The sequence below is a fragment of the Bos javanicus genome, chromosome Y, assembly GCF_032452875.1.
Source record: "Bos javanicus breed banteng chromosome Y, ARS-OSU_banteng_1.0, whole genome shotgun sequence".
NCBI lineage: Eukaryota > Metazoa > Chordata > Mammalia > Artiodactyla > Bovidae > Bos > Bos javanicus.
The window spans coordinates 4,357,034-4,376,106 of record NC_083898.1 but is presented as its reverse complement, the minus strand read 5'-3'; the positions used below and the strand labels follow the sequence as shown (position 1 = coordinate 4,376,106).

Here is a 19,073-nt window from a genome sequence, read left to right as displayed (position 1 = left end):
CTCAGATCCCTCTCCTCCCCAGGTCGCCCAAGTTGCCAGGGATGTATGGGACAAGCAAGATCATAGAGGCAAAAGTGCTGATTGATGAGCTGCAGCTGTTAAAACAGGATAGAATGGGAAAATGAAAGGTTGTTACCTAAATTGAGGGCTTTGATTTCGCTCTTATCGCAACTTTTTTTTTCCTTAATTTACTGTGTATTTACTTTTAGCTGTAAGATTTGTACTTCATATATTTCTATTACTTGGTACCTTTGCATTTCAGCTTAAAGAAACCCATTCAACATTTCTTTAAAAAGAGCGGTCTGGTGGTGATAAACTCCTTTAGTTTTTGCCTTTCTGGAAAATTCTTTATCTTCAGTTCTGAAAGGCAAGTGGTTAAATACTCATGGTTCCCAATTTTTTTTTATTTTAATCACTGAATGTATTATGTCTTTCCCTGTCTGCCTAAAAAGTTTCTACTGAAAACCTGATAATTTTGTAGAGTTTCCCTCATATATAAATAACAAGTTGTTTTCCTCTTGTAGCTTCTTGATTCTGTCTTCATGTTTTAACTTTTGACATTTTAATTCTTGGTTTTGGCCTCCTGGATTTGCATCCCTTATTTCCTTCCATAGGTTTTGACCCTTTTTTCTTCTGGACCTGTTTATAATGCGAAGGTTGGTGTGCTTGATGTTGTCTCAAAAGTCCTATAATCAGTCTCTGCTGCTGCTGCTGCTAAGTCGCTTCAGTCGTGTCCGACTCTGTGTGACCCCATAGACAACAGCCCACCAGGCTCTCCCATCCCTTGGATTCTCCAGGCAAGAGTACTGGAGTGAGGTGCCATTGCCTTCTCCATAATCAGTGTCTACTTGTTTTTATTCCTTTTTTGCTATAGTTAGGTGAATTCCAGTGCCATATGTTTGAGTTCACTAACCCTTTTCATGGAGAAGGCAATGGCACCCCACTCCAGTACTCCTGCCTGGAAAATCCCATGGACGGAGGAGCCTGGTAGGCTGCAGTCCATGGGGTTGCTAAGAGTCAGACACAAATGAGTGACTTCACTTTCATGCATTGAAGAAGGAAATGGCAACCCATTCCAGTGTTCTTGTCTGGAGAATCCCAGGGATGGGGGAGCCTGATATGAGGCCGACTATGGGGTCGCACAGAGTCGGGCACAACTGAAGCGACTTAGCAGCAGCAGCAGCCCTTTTCATGCTTCATATAATTTGTTGCTGATTTTTTTTTCCTTTTTTTAAAAAATTTATTTTAATTGGAGGCTAATTACTTTACAGTATTGTAGTGGTTTTTGCTATACATTGACATGAATCTGTTGCTGATCTTTTTGTTGTGTTTTTGCAGTTTAGTTATTTTATTCTTAAGTTGTGTTGTTTCTGTTTGTTACTTGTATAACTTGTATTTTCCGTTAAAAACTTTCACTTCAATTTTCTATTCTTCAGAGCTCAGTGAGAATCTTAGGGTTGTTACTTTGAACTTTTTATCATGTAAACTATTTATCTCTCAGTAATTATTTTTTGAAGTTTTATCTTTTTCTTCTACTTGTAATATATTCCTCTGTTTATTTTATTTGACTCTCTGTGTTGGTTTCTTTAATAAAACAACCTCCTCTCCCATTCTCCCCATTTGGAAGGTGTGACTTCATGTTCTAGATGTTAGCCAAACAAATGCATAGGCTAAAAGTTGAGAATTATGTTTTATTTTATGGACAAAACTAAAGATCTTGGATATCTCTGTGTGACTGCTGTTAAGAAGGGCAAAGAAGAGGATATATAGGAATTTTTGCAACAGAGACCAGGTAGTTGGAAATCAAATGATTACTGTTATTTAGCAAAAATCAGGTATACCAAGTTTTAATGAGTGTAGTACTTTTTTCTGTATTGGAAGTTGCAGGACTCTGGGTTGGTTGAAATCATTCCTGTGGTATCCATCTTAGCTATATAAGGCTAGTATCCTGCTTTTGTCCATCCTGAATCTATTCAGTGTTCATCCTGAGGGGTGATGGCAGTGTGACTGCAGTGGCTGATGGTTTTATGGCTACAACACCCTTTGTTTACTGATATGGCAGGTGAGATTTTTCATTTCACAGAGATAAAACTTGTGATTGAATTTTACCTCAACTCTTGTTTGTCTCACAAATGATTCTTATATTTCAAGCAGTCTACTTTCTTCTTAGTGGGTCTCAAGTCATTTAAGTGTACCAAGACCTGTCAGCGTCAGAAAAGGACAGATTTCATTTACAGCTAGATTCAGCATGATTGATAGCCAGGCACTTCGGGCAGCAGCTTTGGAAACATACAAATATGCTTCTTTGATGGGAAGAATAAGATATAGGTGTTGCTTTCTTTTTTTTTTAATATAAACTTATTTATTTTAATTGGAGGCTAATTACAATATTGTATTGGTTTTGCCATTCTTCAGCATGAATCTGCCATGGAGGTACATGTGTTCCCCATCCTGAAAGCCCCGCCTACCTCCCTCCCCGTACCAGCCCCAAGCATGCTGTATCATGCATCAAACCTGGACTGGCGATTCATTTCATATATGATATTATACATGTTTCAATGCCATTCTCCCAAATCATCCCACCCTCTCCCTCTCCCACAGAGTCCAAAAGACTGTTCTATACATCTATGTCCTTTGTGCTGTCTCATATACAAGGTTATCATTACCATCTTTCTAAATTCCATATGTATGCTTTATTATACTGTATTGGTGTTTTTCATTGTGGCTTACTTCACTCTGTATAATAGGCTCCAGTTTCATCCACCTCATTAGAACTGATTCAAATGTATTCTTTTTAATGGCTGAGTAATACTCCATTATGTACATGTACCACAGCTTTCTTATCCATTCATCTGCTAATGGACATCTTGGCTGCTCCCATGTCCTGGCTATTATAAAGAGTGTTGTGATGAACATTGGGGGTACACGTGTCTCTTTCAATTCTGGTTTCCTCGATGTGTATGCCCAGTAGTGGGATTGCTAGTCATAAGGCAGTTCTATTTCCAGTTTTTTAAGGAAACTCCACACTGTTTTCCATAGTGGCTGTACTAGTTTGCATTCCCACCAACAGTGTAAGAGGGTTCCCTTTTCTCCACACTGTCTCCAGCATTTATTGCTTGTAGACTTTTGGATCGCAGCCATTCTGACTGGCATGAAATGGTACCTCATAGTGGTTTTGATTTGCATTTCTCTGATAATGAGTGATGTTGAGCATCTTTTCATGTGTTTGTTAGCCATCTGTATGTCTTCTTTGGAGAAATGTCTATTTAGTTCTTTGGCCCGTTTTTTGATTGGATGGTTTATTTTTCTGGATTTGAGCTGCAGGAGTTGCTTATATATTTTTGAGATTAGTTCTTTGTCACTTGCTTCATTGGCTATTATTTTCTCCCACTGTGACAGCTGTCTTTTCATCTTGTTTATAGTTTCCTTTTAGTGCAGAAGTTTATAAGTTTAGTTAGGTCCCATTTGTTTATTTTTGCTTTTATTTCTAATATTCTGGGAGGTGGGTCATAGAGGATCCTGCTTTGATTTATGTCAGAGAGTGTTTTGCCCATGTTCTCCTCTAGGAGTTTTATAGCTTCTGGTCTTAAACATTTAGATCTTTAACCCATTTTGAATTTATTTTTGTGTATGGTGTTAGAAAGTGTTCTAGTTTCATTCTTTTACAAGTGGTTGACCAGTTTTCCCAGCACCATTGTTAAAGAGATTGTCTTTTCTCCATTGTATATTCTTGCCTCCTTTGTCAAAGATAAGGTGTCCATAGGTGTGTGGGTTTATCTCTGGGCTTTCTGTTTTGTTCCATTGATCTATATTTCTGTCTTTGTGCCAGTACCATACTGTCTTGATGACTGAGGCTTTGTAGTAGAGCCTGAAGTCAGGGTGCATATATATTTATAATTGTTATATCTTCTTCTTGGATTGATCTTTTGATCATTATGTAGTCTCCTTCATTGTCTCTTTTCACAGCCTTTGTTTTAAAGTCTATTTTATATGATATGAATATTGCTACTCCTGATTTATTTTGATCTCTGTTTATGTGGAATATCTTTTTCCAGCCCTTCCCGTTCAGTCTGTTTCCCTTGTTTTGAGGTGGGTCTCTTGTAGACAACACACATAGGGGTCTTGTTTTTGTATCCATTTAGCCAGTCTTTGTCTTTTGGTAGGGGCATTCAACCCATTTATGTTTAAGGTAATTATTAATAAGTATGATCCTGTTGCCATTTACTTTATTGTTTTGGGTTCGAATTTATACACCCTTTTTGTGTTTACTGTGTAGAGAAGTTCCTTTAGTATTTCTTGGAGAGCTGGCTTGGTGGTGCTGAATTCTCTCAGCTTTTGCTTGTCTGTAAAGCTTTTGATATCTCCATCATATTTGAATGAGATCCTTGCTGGGTAGAGTAATCTGGGCTGTTGGTTATTTTCTTGTTGTTGTTGTTTGTATTTTCTTTCATCACTTAAAGTATGTCTTGCCATTCCCTCCTGGCCTGAAGAGTTTCTGTTGAAAGATCAGCTGTTATCCTTATGGGAATCCCCTTGTGTGGTATTTGTTGTTTTTCCCTTGCTGCTTTTAATATTTGTTCTTTGTGTTTGATCTTTGTTAATTTGATTAATATGTGTCTTGGGGGTATCGCCTTGGGTTTATCCTGTTTGGGACTCTCTGGATTTCTTGAACTTGGATGATTATTTCCTTCCCCATTTTAGAAAAGTTTTCATCTATTACCTCCTCAAGTATTTTCTCATGGTCTTTCTTTTTGTCTTCTTCTTTTGGGACTCCTGTAATTCGAATATTAGGGCATTTAAATCATCCTGGAGGTCTCTGAGATTGTCCTTGTTTCTTTTAATTCATTTTTCTTTTTTCCTCTCTGATTCATTTATTTCTACTATTCTATCTCTACTTCACTAATCCTATCTTCTGCCTCCCTTATTCTACTGTTTGTTCCTCCAGAGTGTTTTTGATGTCATTTATTGCATTATTCATTATATACTGATTCTTTTTTATTTATTCTAGTTCAGTTCAGTTCAGTCTCTCAGTCGTGTCTGACTCTTTGAGACCCCGTGAATGGCAGTACACCAGGCCTCTCTGTCCATCACCAACTCCCAGAGTTCACTCAAACTAATGTCCATCAAGTCAGTGATGCCATCCAGCCATCTCATCCTCTGCCGTCCGCTTTTCCTCCTGCCCCCAATCCGTCCCAGCACCAGAGTCTTTTCCAGTGAGTCAGCTCTTCGCATGAGGTGGCCAAAGTACTGGAGTTACAGCTTTAGCATCACTCTTTCCAAAGAACACCCAGGGCTGATCTCCTTTAGAATGGAATGGTTGGATCTCCTTGCAGTCCAATGGACTCTCAAGAGTCTTCTCCAATACCACAGTTCAAAAGCATCAATTCTTTGGTGCTCAGCTTTCTTCACAGTCCAAATCTAACATCCATACGTGACCACTGGAAAAACCATAGCCTTGATTTGACGGACTTTTGTTGGCAAACTATGTCTCTGTTTTTCAATATGCTATCTAGGTTGATCATAACTTTTCTTCCAAGGATTAAGCGTCTTTTAATTTCATGGCTGCAGTCAACATCTGCAGTGATTTTGGAGCCCCCCCCAAAATAAAGTCTTACACTTTTTCCACTGTTTCCCCATCCATTTCCCATGAAATGATGGGACCAGATGCCATGATCATCATTTTCTGAATGTTGAGCTTTAAGCCAACTTTTTCACAAACCTTTCTTACATCTTCTCAATCCTTGTCTCCAAGCTATTTATCTGTGATTCCATTTTGATTTCAAGATTTTGGATCATTTTCACTATCAGTATTTGGAATTCTCTATAGAGATAGATTCCCTATCTCTTCCTCTTTTATTTGGTTTGGTGGACATTTATCCTGTTCCTTTAGCTGCCGGGTTCCTCTGTCCCTTCACCCTGTTTATTATATTACTATGTTTGGGGTGGCCTTCGTGTATTCTGGCAGTTTGTGGAGTTCTCTTTATTGTGGAGTTTCCTTGCTGGGGGTAGGGTTTTGTGGGTGGCTTGTCAAGGTTTCCTGGCTAGGGAAGCCTGTGTAGGTGTTTTGCTGGGTGGAGCTGGATTTCTTCTCTCTAGAGTGCAATGAAGCGTCCAATAATGAGTTATGAGATACCAGTGCATTTGGAGTGACTTGGGCAGCCTGTATATTGAAGCTCAGTGTTGTGTTCCTGTGTTGCTGGAGAATATGAGTGATATGTCTTGCTCTGGAACTTGTTGGCCCTTGGGTGGTGCTTGGTTTCAGTGTAGTTATGGAGGTGTTTGATGAGATCCTGTCAATTAGTGTTCCCTGGAGTCAGGATTTCTCTGGTGTTCTCAGGATTTGGACTTAAGCCTCCTGTTTCTGATTTTCAGTTATTTTTACAGTAGAGTCAAGACTTCTCCACCTATGCAGCACCATTGATAAAACATTTAGGTTAAAGATCAAAAGTTTCTCCACATTGAGGGACACCCAGAGACGTTCACAGAGTTACATGGAAAAGAGAAGAGGGAGAAGGAAGTTAGAGGCGACCCAAATGAGATGAGGTGCAATCCAAAGAAGGGAGAGCAAGCTAGACAGTAATCACTTCCTTATGTGCACTGCACAGTATGGACCGCTCACAGATGTTCACGGAGTTACACAGAGAATAAAAGAGGGAAGAAGGAGACAGAGGTGGCCAGGAGGATAAAGGGGGGAATGAAAAGGAGAGAGACAGATCCAGCCAGTAATCAGTTCCCTAAGTTTTCTCCACCATGTGGAACACACTTAGAGATTCACAGAGTTGGGTAGTGAAGAGAAGCGGGAGGGAGGAGATAAAGGTGACCTCGTGGACAAAAAGGAGTGTCCACAGAGGGAGAGAGCAGTCAAGACAGTAATCTCTCTCCCAAGTGAAAATGAGTACTGAAATTGGGTTCTTAAAAGTACAAAATAGATAATAAATACCTAAAAGCAAAGATTAAAAATCCAGAGTAGAGGTTGGATTTTCAAAATTACAATATTAAAGAAAAGAAAAAAGAAAAAGTCACAAAAATTATAAAATATATATATATATATATATATGAAGTTTGCTTTAATGGCATTAAAACATGTATAATATCATATAAGAAATGAATCAACAGTCCAGGTTCGATGCAGGATACAGGAAGCTTGGGGCTTGTGCACTGGGATAACCCAGAGGGATAGTATGGGGAGGGACGTAGGATGGGGGTTCAGGATGGGGAACACATGTACACCCCTGGCGGATGCATGTATGGCAAAACCAATACAATATTGTAAAGTAAAAAAAAAAAGTATAATAAAAATTTTAAAAGAAAAGAAGAAAAAAAATAGGGTCTCTATTTTCAAAGTAATAGGTTATAAAAATGAATATTAATGGAGTAATAGAGGACTTAAATTTTTAAAAAAATTTAAAAAAGAGATAATAAAAACAGTAAGAATATATCTAGGACTTCCTCTGGTGTTGTTGTGGGCAGTGTGGGGTCACTTCATTTTCAGATAGTTCCTTGATCCAGCTTATATTTCTCAGGATCTGTAGGCCCCTTCCTATGTAGTCGGTACTAATGACAGGGTTTTAATCTTTTGCACCTGTCACTTCCAAGGCGGTTCCCTCTGTTTTAGTTTCTTCTGTTTGCTGGTCTCTTCAGTGTCTATTTTCGCCCTGACACAAGGGGGTGTGGTGGACACGTTTTTAGGCCCACTTGTTCAGGCGCGCTGTGAAGAGGGAGTGACGCTGTAAACAAATAACACTGGCGTGTGCTCACAGTTCCTCAGCCACACTGGGCCTGCCCCACTCACAGCGTGTGTGCCCTCCCTGCCCACACTGCTCAGGCTCTAGGTTGCTCCACTGGGAACTCTCTGAGGCCAGCCCTGGGCTGCATGCACCTCCCAGGTCTGAGCCGCTCAGGTTCAGGCCCTCTGGTAGGCAGTCCTCAGAGGAGCAGACTCTGTTCGGCCTGCGTTTTCTGCCCTTCCCAGGTCTGAGCAGCTCAGGTGATGAAATATTTGGCGAGCACAGTCGCTGCGACTTATCGCCTTCCCCGTCCCTGCCATTCGGTTTTCTGGGTGTACAACCAGCACACCTCAGGCGGGTGTTTACTGTCCAGAACCCCAAGAAGTCTTAGTTAGCAAAGAAGCCTGCTTGCAGTTTAGTAGATAATGCCTCCCTGGGGCTGCAGTTGCCATCGTCTGGTTCAGTCCTTGTTCTTTGAGCGTACCTGACGGTGTCTTAGGTTAGGACTTTTCGCATGGTAGCTATCCCACAGTCTGGTTTGCTAGCCCAAGTTAGTTCCCTCAGATAGCGCTCAGGGCATTCAAGTGGGGTCCTTACTCTAAGCAATGCAGCCTGCGCCTCCCTGCCCAGCCCCCGCTTGCTAGTGGTGGGTGCAGGCATCTGCAGCTGCTTCTCTGCTGGGAGAGTTACTGTTGGGCACCTGATCTGTGGGTATTAATTATTTATTTATTATTCCTCCCAGTTATGTTGTCCTCTGTGGTTCCAGTGCTCACCACAGACTCAGCAGTGAGAGTGTTTCCTGGTGTTTGGAAACTTCTCTCTTTTTAAGACTTTCTGTCCAGGATGGAGCTCTGTCCCTACCTCTATGTCTCTCTTTTTGTCTTTTATATTCTTTCCTATTTCCTTTCGAAGACAATGGGCTGCTTTTCTGGGTGCCTGATCTCCTCTGCCAGCATTCAGAAGTTGTTTTGTGGAATTTACTCAGCGTTTAAATGTTCTTTTTGATGAATTTGTTGGGGAGAAAGTGGTCTCCCCGTCCTATTCCTCCGCCATCTTAGGACCACCTCAGGTGTTGCTTTCTGAACACTGAGTGCTTAATGAAAGCCAGCTCAGAACTATTTATTTTTTACTACCATCCTATGAACACATTATGCTGGCCACTAGGGCCGTGCTATCAGGATAGCATGGTAGCCACAAAAGCTGGTGCATCAGGCATGAAGTCAGGCTTTCGGAGAAGTCAAGCTTTAGGGGCTGTAGTAGAGGAAGATGATGAAAATAGTGCCTGTGGTTCTCCATGGTCTCTAAGGGCAATTATATTTGACCCTTAATTGTATTTAGAAATCTGCCCCTTCAGGCCAGATCTTGTTTCACATATAGATGGGTTACACTTAGGTGTCTGTGTCTTTGTTGTGCTTAGGTTTGAGGTTAGCCAAAAGAAAGTATTCTTGGTTTATAACAGACCCACAGGACCCACAAGTGCAAACCCCATTGGTCACAAGAGCTAGGCAGTTAAGGGGCATCCCCTGGGTGATGGCCATAAAAATTGGAGAGCCAGACAGACTCTCTTTTGGGAGAAGAGATACTGATGATCTTTTGCACAGTAGAGGTTCCTTGTGCATGTTTCCCTTCCCCAAGGCCACCTCAGTGGGTCTGTACATGTGCGCCAAACTAGAAGCCTGCCCCTCACTCCAAAGCCATGAGTATCTTAACAAGCCTCTTTCAAACACATACTGGGCCTTTCTGTATGCTGTCCCTCTGCTGGCTGGATCCGGGGCTTGGTTAGTCCATATGTGTATAACAACTGTTTTTCAGTTCCATAGAGCTTTGTGAGTTTTTCTAGGATCCAAGCCCCATTTATTTGCACATCTACATGTTTTGAGATCTTGTCTTTCAGGTGCAGGTCTTAAAAGTTGAGGTGCCTGATGTAAGGTTTCAGTATGTAGTTGTAGATTCACTGTGTCACTGGGAGGAGGGGGTGGGATCCTTCTTTGTCTTCACATTGAACCAGAAGTCTGACACCATCATCCATAAAGTCTGCATTCTGATGAAGGCTTTCCACCAGCTTTTAACTTGAGATGCAGCTGAATCATGTTTTTACCCATTCTGCCTATTTCTGCTTTTCATTGAAGTTTCATTCTTGTACATTTAAATTATTCATAAAAATCAACTTTTACCATTTTACTCTGTTTTCTGCACTGCTCTTTCATCGTTAATTGAATTTTTGCAGTAAATCATTTTAAGTTCCTTAGTTAATTCATTTTTAGTCTCTTTTTGGTGGTTATAATGAGGATTGCACGTGACATTCTCAAGTTACTAACACTCTTTAGCATTTATTTCAAAAGTATACAGAAGCTCTCAAATGCAGCTCTGTTAGCACCTTTCACTTATTAATGTCACAGAAATTTAATGTTTATTCATTATGTGCCTAATATAGCCTAATTATTTTTTAAGATGTCTTATCTCTTTATTATCTTTAAAAAATTCATTTATTATTTATTTATTTTATTTTTGGTTTCCTGGGTCTTTGTTGCTGTGTGAGCTTTTCTCTGGTTGTAGCAAGTGGGGATTACTCTGTAGTTGTAGTGTGTGGGCTTCTTATTGCAGTGGCTTTTCCACTAGCAGTGGAATACCATCTCTAGTGCACTAGGACTTCAGTATCTGTGGCACGTGGACTCAGTAATTGCAACTCTTGGTCTCTAGAGCACAGGCTTAGTTGTGGCACTCTGTCTTAGTTGCTTCATGGTATGTTAGATATTCCCAGATCAGAGATTGAACCCATGTCTTCGGCATCAGCAGGTGGATTCTTACCACTGAGCCACCATGGAAGCCCTATGGAGTATATTAATATTTCATTTTTGAAGGACTTTTTCTAGACATAGAGTTCTCAGTTGAGGGTCTCCTCTTCCAGCATTTTTAAAAGCTGCTGACTTCTGGCCTCCCGAGATTCATGCTGAGGAATTTTCTGATTATGTTAACAAGGATCTTTAGTATGTGGTAAATTTGGCATTGGACAGTTTTACGACTGTTTCAGTGTGACTCTAGGAGTTTGTTGGGCTTGCACATTCATATCTTGGTATAAGATTTGGGAAATTTTTCATCATTATTTCTTCAAATAACCTTTCTACCCACTTCTGTCTGCTTTCTCTGTGTGGTATCCCACACTGAATGTATTGGTCCACTTGATGGTATCCCACAGATTCCTTAGCTCTTAGATTGCTCCTCAGTCTATATTAATTCCATTTCCCTGGAGTTGGTAATTTCTGTTGTTCTGCAAGTACACTGATTCTTTGTTATCTTTAATCAGATTTTTAATCCCTTTAGTGAATTTCTTGTTTTAATTATTGTACTTTTCTTTTCTAGATTTTTTTTTCCCCCCTTTTGGTTCCTTTCTATGGTTTCTGTTGATTTTTTCCATTTTACTCATGCATTGTTTCTTCACTTTGTCTGCTTCCTTAACCTCTTATGCATTTTAACTACAGTTATTTTAAAGTCTTTTGTGAATCTACTATCTAGTCTTCCTCTTGGACAGTTTGGTTGATTGGTCTTGTGTCTTTGAATGGGCCATACTTTATTTCTTTGTATGTCTTATGATTTTTGTTATTAACTGTACATTTGAATCTTACAGTGTAGTATTTCTAGATATGAGATTCCCTTTACCAAGGTCTGTTGTGTTTTTATTGTTTTGTTTGTTTTAAAATGTCTCTTTGCTAGAGATCAGTCTGAGATGAAAATCTAATCTAAGGTGTTCTCAGATAATCTTTGATCCTGAGCTTGCATGGTGATTTTCTAAATTTCCCAAATGGAATTGGTTTTGAATGTTTTAGTGCTTAAATATCTGGCTCTTCAAAGGAAATAAAAAGGATAAATGAAAGGGAAAATGATAAAATGGATCCTATTTCCTTCAGTGGTTCACATGGAGCTGTTTACAATAGTGGTGACCCTTGTCTGTGTCTGCCTTGTTATGATCAAGTGTTAGTTATAAATCCACAATCAGAATACAGACCTCCGACATTTTGGAGGCCTAAGTCTTTATAGCTTATTGTGGCTCATGTAAGCCACTCCAGGAATTTTAATATGACCACCTGCAATGGAGCTGTGGAATGGAAAAATAAAAAGCTTGCTACACTGCTAGTGGTTAAATGAGGCAAATTTAATCACAGTTTACTGACCATTTATTTCTTTGGAAATTGTAGGCCTTTGTATAAACTTCACATTTCCAAAATAATTGTATCACTTTGTGTCAGTGCAGTTATCTGGATATGGAGATAGACCCATCCACTGTGCTATCTTCCATGATGACATTTCAGCTTCTTGATCATCTCATGTATCAGAGGACTGTAAGTGAAAAGTACAGATACTCTGTTCAGACTGTCACCATTGATTCAGCACTCTTTTTGAAGAATTCTCACTGCCTTTGTTTTCTGTGACTCTTGCAGCCACTTCTGCATTCACTCTCTACTTTCTCTTTGCCAATACCACTGTCTTTGTTTTTTCCCTTAAGTTTCATACATTATAAAAATCACTCTCTTTGGAAATATTTCTTATCTTGTTTATTCATTCTGCCTGCCTACCTAAAAATATAACTAGGCAGATGATAATGCAATTGAGTCTTTGTTATCCTGTGATCTTTTTAATACTTCTTTCTCCACATTCACTATCCAGTTATAAAAATACCAGTGAGATACCAATTTTTTATTAAATATTAACCCTCAACTTTTCTCTACCTCTCTCTGCAGTGTAAGACTATGCCTTTTATTCCTTAGAGCACATAGAAACCATCAGTTTGACATCTCCATGTCATATATGTCAGATTAACTGCATTTATGTCTTTCTTCTGGAGTCTCTCATACATTAATGTTTGTTTCAATGTCTAGTACCTAGTCTGTTTAGTGAAATATATCTCCATTAGTGGAATGTCAGTGTTCTGATCTGCTGTATCATTATTTTTGTTATTACTGTTACTGTTGAATTTATAATTAAAATCTGCATTATTGGGATTTTATTCATCATCTGGTGGTGTATGAGGAGTTTGGAGTACTGGAGAAAGAGTTTTAGTTACAGATAACTTGTGCGAAATCTATACTAATTTGTGTGCTCTTCTCATTGGGCTTCTCTGGTTTCTTAGCAGTAAAGAATCTTCCTGCAATGCAGAAGGCCAAGGAAATTGGAAGATCCCCTGGAAAAGGGAGTGGCAACCCACTCCAGTATTCTTGGCTAGAGAGTTCCATGGACAGAGGAGCCTGGATGACTATAGTCCATGAGGTCACAAAGAGTTGGACATAACTAAGAAAGCTCTTCTCATAGTCCACCAGTTCAGTACAGTCACTGAGTCGTGTCTGACTATTTGCAACCCCATGAACCACAGCACACCAGGCCTCTGTGTCCATCACCAACTCCCAGAGTCCACCCAAATCCATGTGCATTGGGTGACTCTATCCAACCATCTCATCCTCTGTCATCCCCTTCTCCTCCTGCCTTCAGTCTTTTCCAGCATCAGGGTCTTTTCAAGTGAGTCAGCTCTTCCCATCAGGTGGCCAAAGTATTGGAGTTTCAGCTTCAACATCAGTCCTTCCAGTGAAAACCCAGGACTGATCTCCTTTAGGATGGACTGGTTGGATCTCCTTGCAGTCCAAGTGACTCTCAATTGTCTTCTCCAACACAACAGTTCAAAAGCATCAATTCTTCTGCGCTCAGCTTTCTTTATAGTTCCACTCTCACATCCACACATGACCACTGGAAAAACCATAGCCTTGACTATATGGACCTTTTTTGGCAAGATAATGTCTCTGCTTTTTAGTATGCTCTCTATGTGTGCTCTCTTTAGTATGGTCATAACTTTTTTTCCAAGGAGTAAGCGTCTTTTAATTTCATGGCTGCAGTCACCAGTTGCAGTGATTTTGGAGCCCAAAAACATAAAGTCTGACACTGTTTCCACTGTTTCCCCATCTATTTCCCATAAAGTGGTGGCACCAGATGCCATGATCGTATAGTTTTCTGAGTGTTGAGCTTTAAGCCAACTTTTTCATTCTCCTCTTTCACTTTAATCAAGAGGCTCTTTAATTCCTCTTCACTTTCTGCCATAAGAGTGGTGTCATCTGCATATCTGAGGTTACTGATATTTCTCCTGGCAATCTTGATTCCAGCTTGTGCTTCTTCCAGCCCAGTGTTTTTCATGATGTATTCTGCATATAAGTTAAATAAGCAGGGTGACAGTAGATAGCCAGGACTTAATCCTTTTCCTATTTGGAACCAGTCTGTTGTTCCATGTCCAGTTCTAACTGTTGCTTCCTGACCTGCATACAGGTTTCTCAAGAGGCAGGTCAGGTGGTCTGGTATTCCCATGTCTTTCAGAATTTTCCACAGTTTATTGTGATCCACACAGTCAAAGGCTTTGGCATAGTCAGTAAAGCAGAAATAGATATTTTTCTGGAGCTTTCTTGCTTAAGATATAAAAGCAAGTAAGATACAAAAGTAAAAGCTTTTTTTTACCCCCTCTGGAATTTGAATGAAGCTCTTTGTAATAGCTGTAAATATTTTACTTGTAAGGACACTTCATATTTTTCCTGTATATATCATTTTTGCGCTTTGAATGCTTGATGGGTGAACACTAAGTTTTACTGAAATGTCAGCAAGGCTGCTTTTTATCTGTTAATATAAAATATAAGAAATTGCTCTAACTCTAAAATTGCCTCTTTACTCACAAAGACTCCTGAGTGCTGCTTATTTTTTTCAACAAAGTATCCCTCGCATGTTCTTATAGAAAAGTAAAACTGGCAGGTGTTGATTTGTAACAAGTTTTCCCAAGAGATATATTTTTCTTTTAGTAAAATAATAAGCAATGAAATTGGGTTTCTTCTTGTGTTAAATGACTTGTGTACTTTCTTATGACAGCTAATTAAGAGAAGTAGAAAAAGTTCCATGATTATAATTGGAATTTTTCCAGTTGTAATATAAAAATTCTGACTGCTTTATAAACCTAAAGTGCTTATTAATTTTAGCTGGAGGAGAGCAGGAATGTTCAAAAGCAGATGAAGATTTTGCAAAAGAAGCAAGCCCAGATTGTGAAAGAGAAAGTTAATTTGCAGCATGAGCACAACAAGGCTATCTTGGCAAGAAGCAAACTTGAATCGCTTTGCAGGGAACTCCAGCGTCACAATAAGACATTAAAGGTGAGTTGGTTCCTTTTTCTGTTTTTGTTTTTTTTTAGATAGATTGATTTTATAATCACCGCATATCTGTTTGAAGTAAATCCTTGCATCATTTGCTTTAGTGGGAGTTAGTTATGGCTGCTATTTGATAACTTCTGGGTTCAGTTGCTCTGGTAAATTAAGTTCCTGAGCAGAGCAGTCTATGCAGTCCTCAAAGACAAGTTGTTCAGTTGCTCAGTTGTGTCTGATTCTGAAAAAACATAGACTGCAGCATGTCAGGGTTCCCGGTCTTCACTATCTGCTGGAGTTTGTCCAAATTCATGTTCATTGAGTCGATGATGCCGTCTCATCCTCTGTTGCCCTCTTCTCCTTCTACCTCAGTCATTCCCAGCATGAATGTCTTTTCTCTTGGGTCAGCTCTTCACATCAGGTGGCCAAAGTATTGGAGCTTCAGTTTTACCATCAGTCTTTGCAATAAATATTCAGATTTGACCTTTAGGATGCAAGGGACTCTCAAGAGTCTTCTCCAACACCATGATTTGAAAGCCTCAGTTCTTTGGCACTCAGCCTTCTTTGTAGTCCAACTCTTGCATCTGTATGTGACTACTGGAAAAACCTTATCTTTGACTAAATGGACCTCTGATGGTAAAGTAATGTCTCTGCCCAAGAAGCAAGCATCTTAATTTTATGGCTGCAGTCACCATCAGCAGTGACTTCGGAGCCCAAGAAAATAGTCTGCCACTGTTTGCATTTTTTCCCAGTCTGTTTTCTGCGAAGTGATGGGATGGGATGCCATGATCTTAGTTTTTTGAATGCTGAGTTTAAAGCCAGCTTTTCCATTCTCCTCTTACATCTTCTTAATTAAGAGGCTCTTTTAGTTCCTCTTTGCTTTATGCCATAAGGGTGGTGTCATCTGCATGTCTGAGGCGCTTGATATTTCTCCTGGCAATCTTGATTCCAGCTTGTGAGTCATCTAGTCTAGCATTTTACATGATGTACTCTGAATATAAATTTAATAAGCAGGGTGACAATATACAGCCTTGATGTACTTTCCCAGTTTTGAACTAGTCTGTTGTTTCATGTCCAGTTCAAAATGACAAATTAGCCTTGCCTTTTATTTTGCTTGGGGGTAATGCTGTGTTTGTTGTCATTGTATATCAAAGATTCATTCTTCCTAGTCAACATTGTTTTCCTAGTCAACAGATTCAAGGAAGAGCTCCTTAATAATAATTCATAATTGATCACAGGGAAATTAGACTGTACTGATACTTACGACAAAAACTGCCCTGCTTAAAAAATATAAGGTTGCCATATATTCTTCTAATCATTAATGTAGTTTTGATTACTGTGTCCTCCTTGGATAACGAGTGAAATGGCTTGGATGAAATAAATTATAAACCGGTCAAAAGGAGTTTAAAGGCAAAGCAGGTTGCAGAGCTCTACTGTGGATGCTAATTGGATAGTCTCCTTTGCTATTCTTTGCACATCTTCAACTATTTAATAGTTGCCACATACTTTAGAATAGTACTTATCCCTTAGCTGATTTAAGGACAGTTGTAAAGGCAGAGGAACCAGCTATCAAAATTTTTGTCGGTAGGGAAGGACAAAGAGTAGAGAAGCTCTAGAAAGAATCTGTCTCTATATGGGAACATGTCTGTCTTTCAGTTCAGTTTAGTCACTCAGTCATGTCCAACTCTTTGCAACCCCATGAATTGCAGCATGCCATGCCTCCCTGTCCATCACCAACTCTAGGAGTTTACCCAAACTCATGTCCATCGAGTCAGTGATGCCATCCAGCCATCTCATCCTCTGTCGTCCCCTTCTCCTCCTGCCCCCAGTCCCTCCCAGCATCAGGGTCTTTTCCAATGAGTCACCTCTTCACATGAGATGGCCAAAGTATTGGAATTTCAGCTTCAGCATCAGTCCTTCCAATGTAAAGAATGTCATTAAAGAGTTGGAGTATGGTTTTGATCACACATGCTTGACATATGATTACCCCTGTTTCTGAAAATTCCAAGTATCTAGAATATAGATATTCAGAACATCATTGGATATTCATTGGGATATCCTGAATATTCACTGGACGGACTGATGCTGAAGGTGAAATCCAATACTTGGATTTGTTTGGATGGCATCACTGACTCAATGCACATGAGTTAGAGTGAACTCATCACTGACTCAATCCAATTCATTGGAATATCCTGAATATTCACTGGACAGACTGATGCTGAAGGTGAAATCCAATACTTGGAAATGTTTGGATGGCATCACTGACTCAATGCACATGAGTTAGAGTGAACTCCGGGAGTTGGTGATTGACAGGGAGGCCTGGCGTGCTGCAGTCCATGGACTCGCAAAGAGTTGGACATGGCTGAGCAACTGAACTGAACTGAAGAAGAATATAGGACAACTTTTGAAGTGATCATCATCTAGTGGTGTGTGTGTTTTTAATCCCCCCCCTTTTTTTTAATATGAAATGAAAATTTTTGTTCTGTTGTTTAATTGCCCATTCATGTCTGATTCTGCGACCCTATGGACTGTAGCACGCTGGGCTTCCCTGTCCCTTACCATCTCCTGAAGTTTGCCCATGTTCACGTGCATTGCATTGGTTATGCTATCAGCAGTCTCATCTTCTGATGCTCTCTTCTCCTTCTTCCCTCAATCTCACCCAGCATCAGGGACTTTTCCAGTGAGTCAGCTGTTTGCATCAGATGACCAGAATACTGGAGCTTCAGCTTAATTGTCAGTCCTTTCAACAAATATCAGGGTTGATTTCCCTTGAGATTGACTTATTTGATATCCTTGCTGTCCAAGGGATTCTCAGGAGTCTTCTCCAGCACTGCAGTTCAACAGCATCAAGTCTTTGGCTTTCTGCCTTCTTCACAGTCCATACGGCTCTCACAACTAAACGTGACTTCTGGGGTGACCATATCCATGACTATAGGGACCTTTGTTGGCAGAAGTTATATGCAGAGTACATCATTAGAAACAGTGTGCTGGAAGAAACACAAGCTGGAATCAAGATTGCCGGGAGAAATACCAAATATCCTCAGAGAAATATCAATAACCTCAGATATGCAGATGACACCCTTATGGTAGAAAATGAAAAGGAACTAAAAAGCCTCTTGATGAAAGAGGAGAGGGGAAAGGTGGCTTAAAGCTCAACATTCAGAAAACTAAGATCATGGCATCTGGTCCCATCACTTCATGGGAAATAGATGGAGAAACAGTGTCAGACTTTATTTTTTTGGGCTCCAAAATCACTGCAAATGCTGACTGCAGCCATGAAATTAAAAGATGCTTACTCCTTTGAAGAAAAGTTATGACCAACCTAGATAGCATATTCAAAAGCAGAGACGTTACTTTGCCAAAAAAGGTCTGTCTAGTCAAGGCTATGCTTTTTCCAGTGGTCATGTATGGATGTGAGAGTTGGACTGTGAAGAAAGCTGAGTGCCGAAGAATTGATGCTTTTGAACTGTGGTGCTGGAGAAGATTCTTGCAATTCCTTTGGACTGCAAGGAGATCTAACCAGTCCATCCTAAAGGAGACCAGTCCTGAGTGTTCATTGGAAGGACTGATGCTGAGGCTGAAACTCCAATACTTTGACCACCTCATGCAAAGAGTTGACTCATTGGAAAAGACCCTGATACTGGGAGGGACTGGGGGCAGGAGAAGAAGGGGACGACAGAGGATGAGATGGCTGGATGGCATATGAGTTTGGGTGAACTCCGGTAGTTTTGATGGGCAAGGGAGGCCTGGCATGCTATGATTCATGGGATCGCAAAGAGTCAGACACTACCGAGCGACTGAACTGAACTGAACTTTCATCACGTGTCTGGGTTTGTCATAGCTTATGTTCCAAGAAGCAGTCGTCTTCTGATTTCATGGCTGCAGTCACCATCCACAGTGATTGTAGAGCCAAAGAAGAGGAACTCTGTCACTACTTCCATCTTTTCTCCTTCTTTTTGCCATGAAGTAATGGGGCTGGATACCATGATCTTAGTTTTTAGGGTTTTTTTAAAATATTTCGTTTTAAGCCGGCTCTTCCATTCTCCTCCTTCACTTTTATCAAGAGGCTCTTTAGTTCCTCTTCACTTCCTGCCATTACAGTGATATCATCGGCATCCCTGAAGTTCTTGAGTTTCTCCTGCTTACCTTGATTCCAGGGCAACTCATCCAGCGTTTCTCAGGTTGTGCT

At 40.1% G+C, this 19,073-nt stretch overlaps 1 protein-coding gene and 1 pseudogene across 2 annotated transcripts in view; both read left to right on the top strand.

Moving 5' to 3' along the window:
- LOC133243812 (testis-specific Y-encoded protein 1-like) overlaps positions 1 to 19,073 on the top strand; it is a 505,577-nt pseudogene that overhangs the window by 201,242 nt on the left and 285,262 nt on the right.
- LOC133243844 (gamma-taxilin-like) overlaps positions 1 to 19,073 on the top strand; it is a 102,958-nt gene that overhangs the window by 71,181 nt on the left and 12,704 nt on the right. For both annotated transcript variants that reach the window (XM_061410570.1, XM_061410569.1), the window contains exon 4: positions 14,726 to 14,896. In XM_061410570.1, coding sequence (XP_061266554.1) covers positions 14,726 to 14,896 — 171 coding nt within the window. The remainder of the gene's footprint in view (positions 1 to 14,725; positions 14,897 to 19,073) is intronic.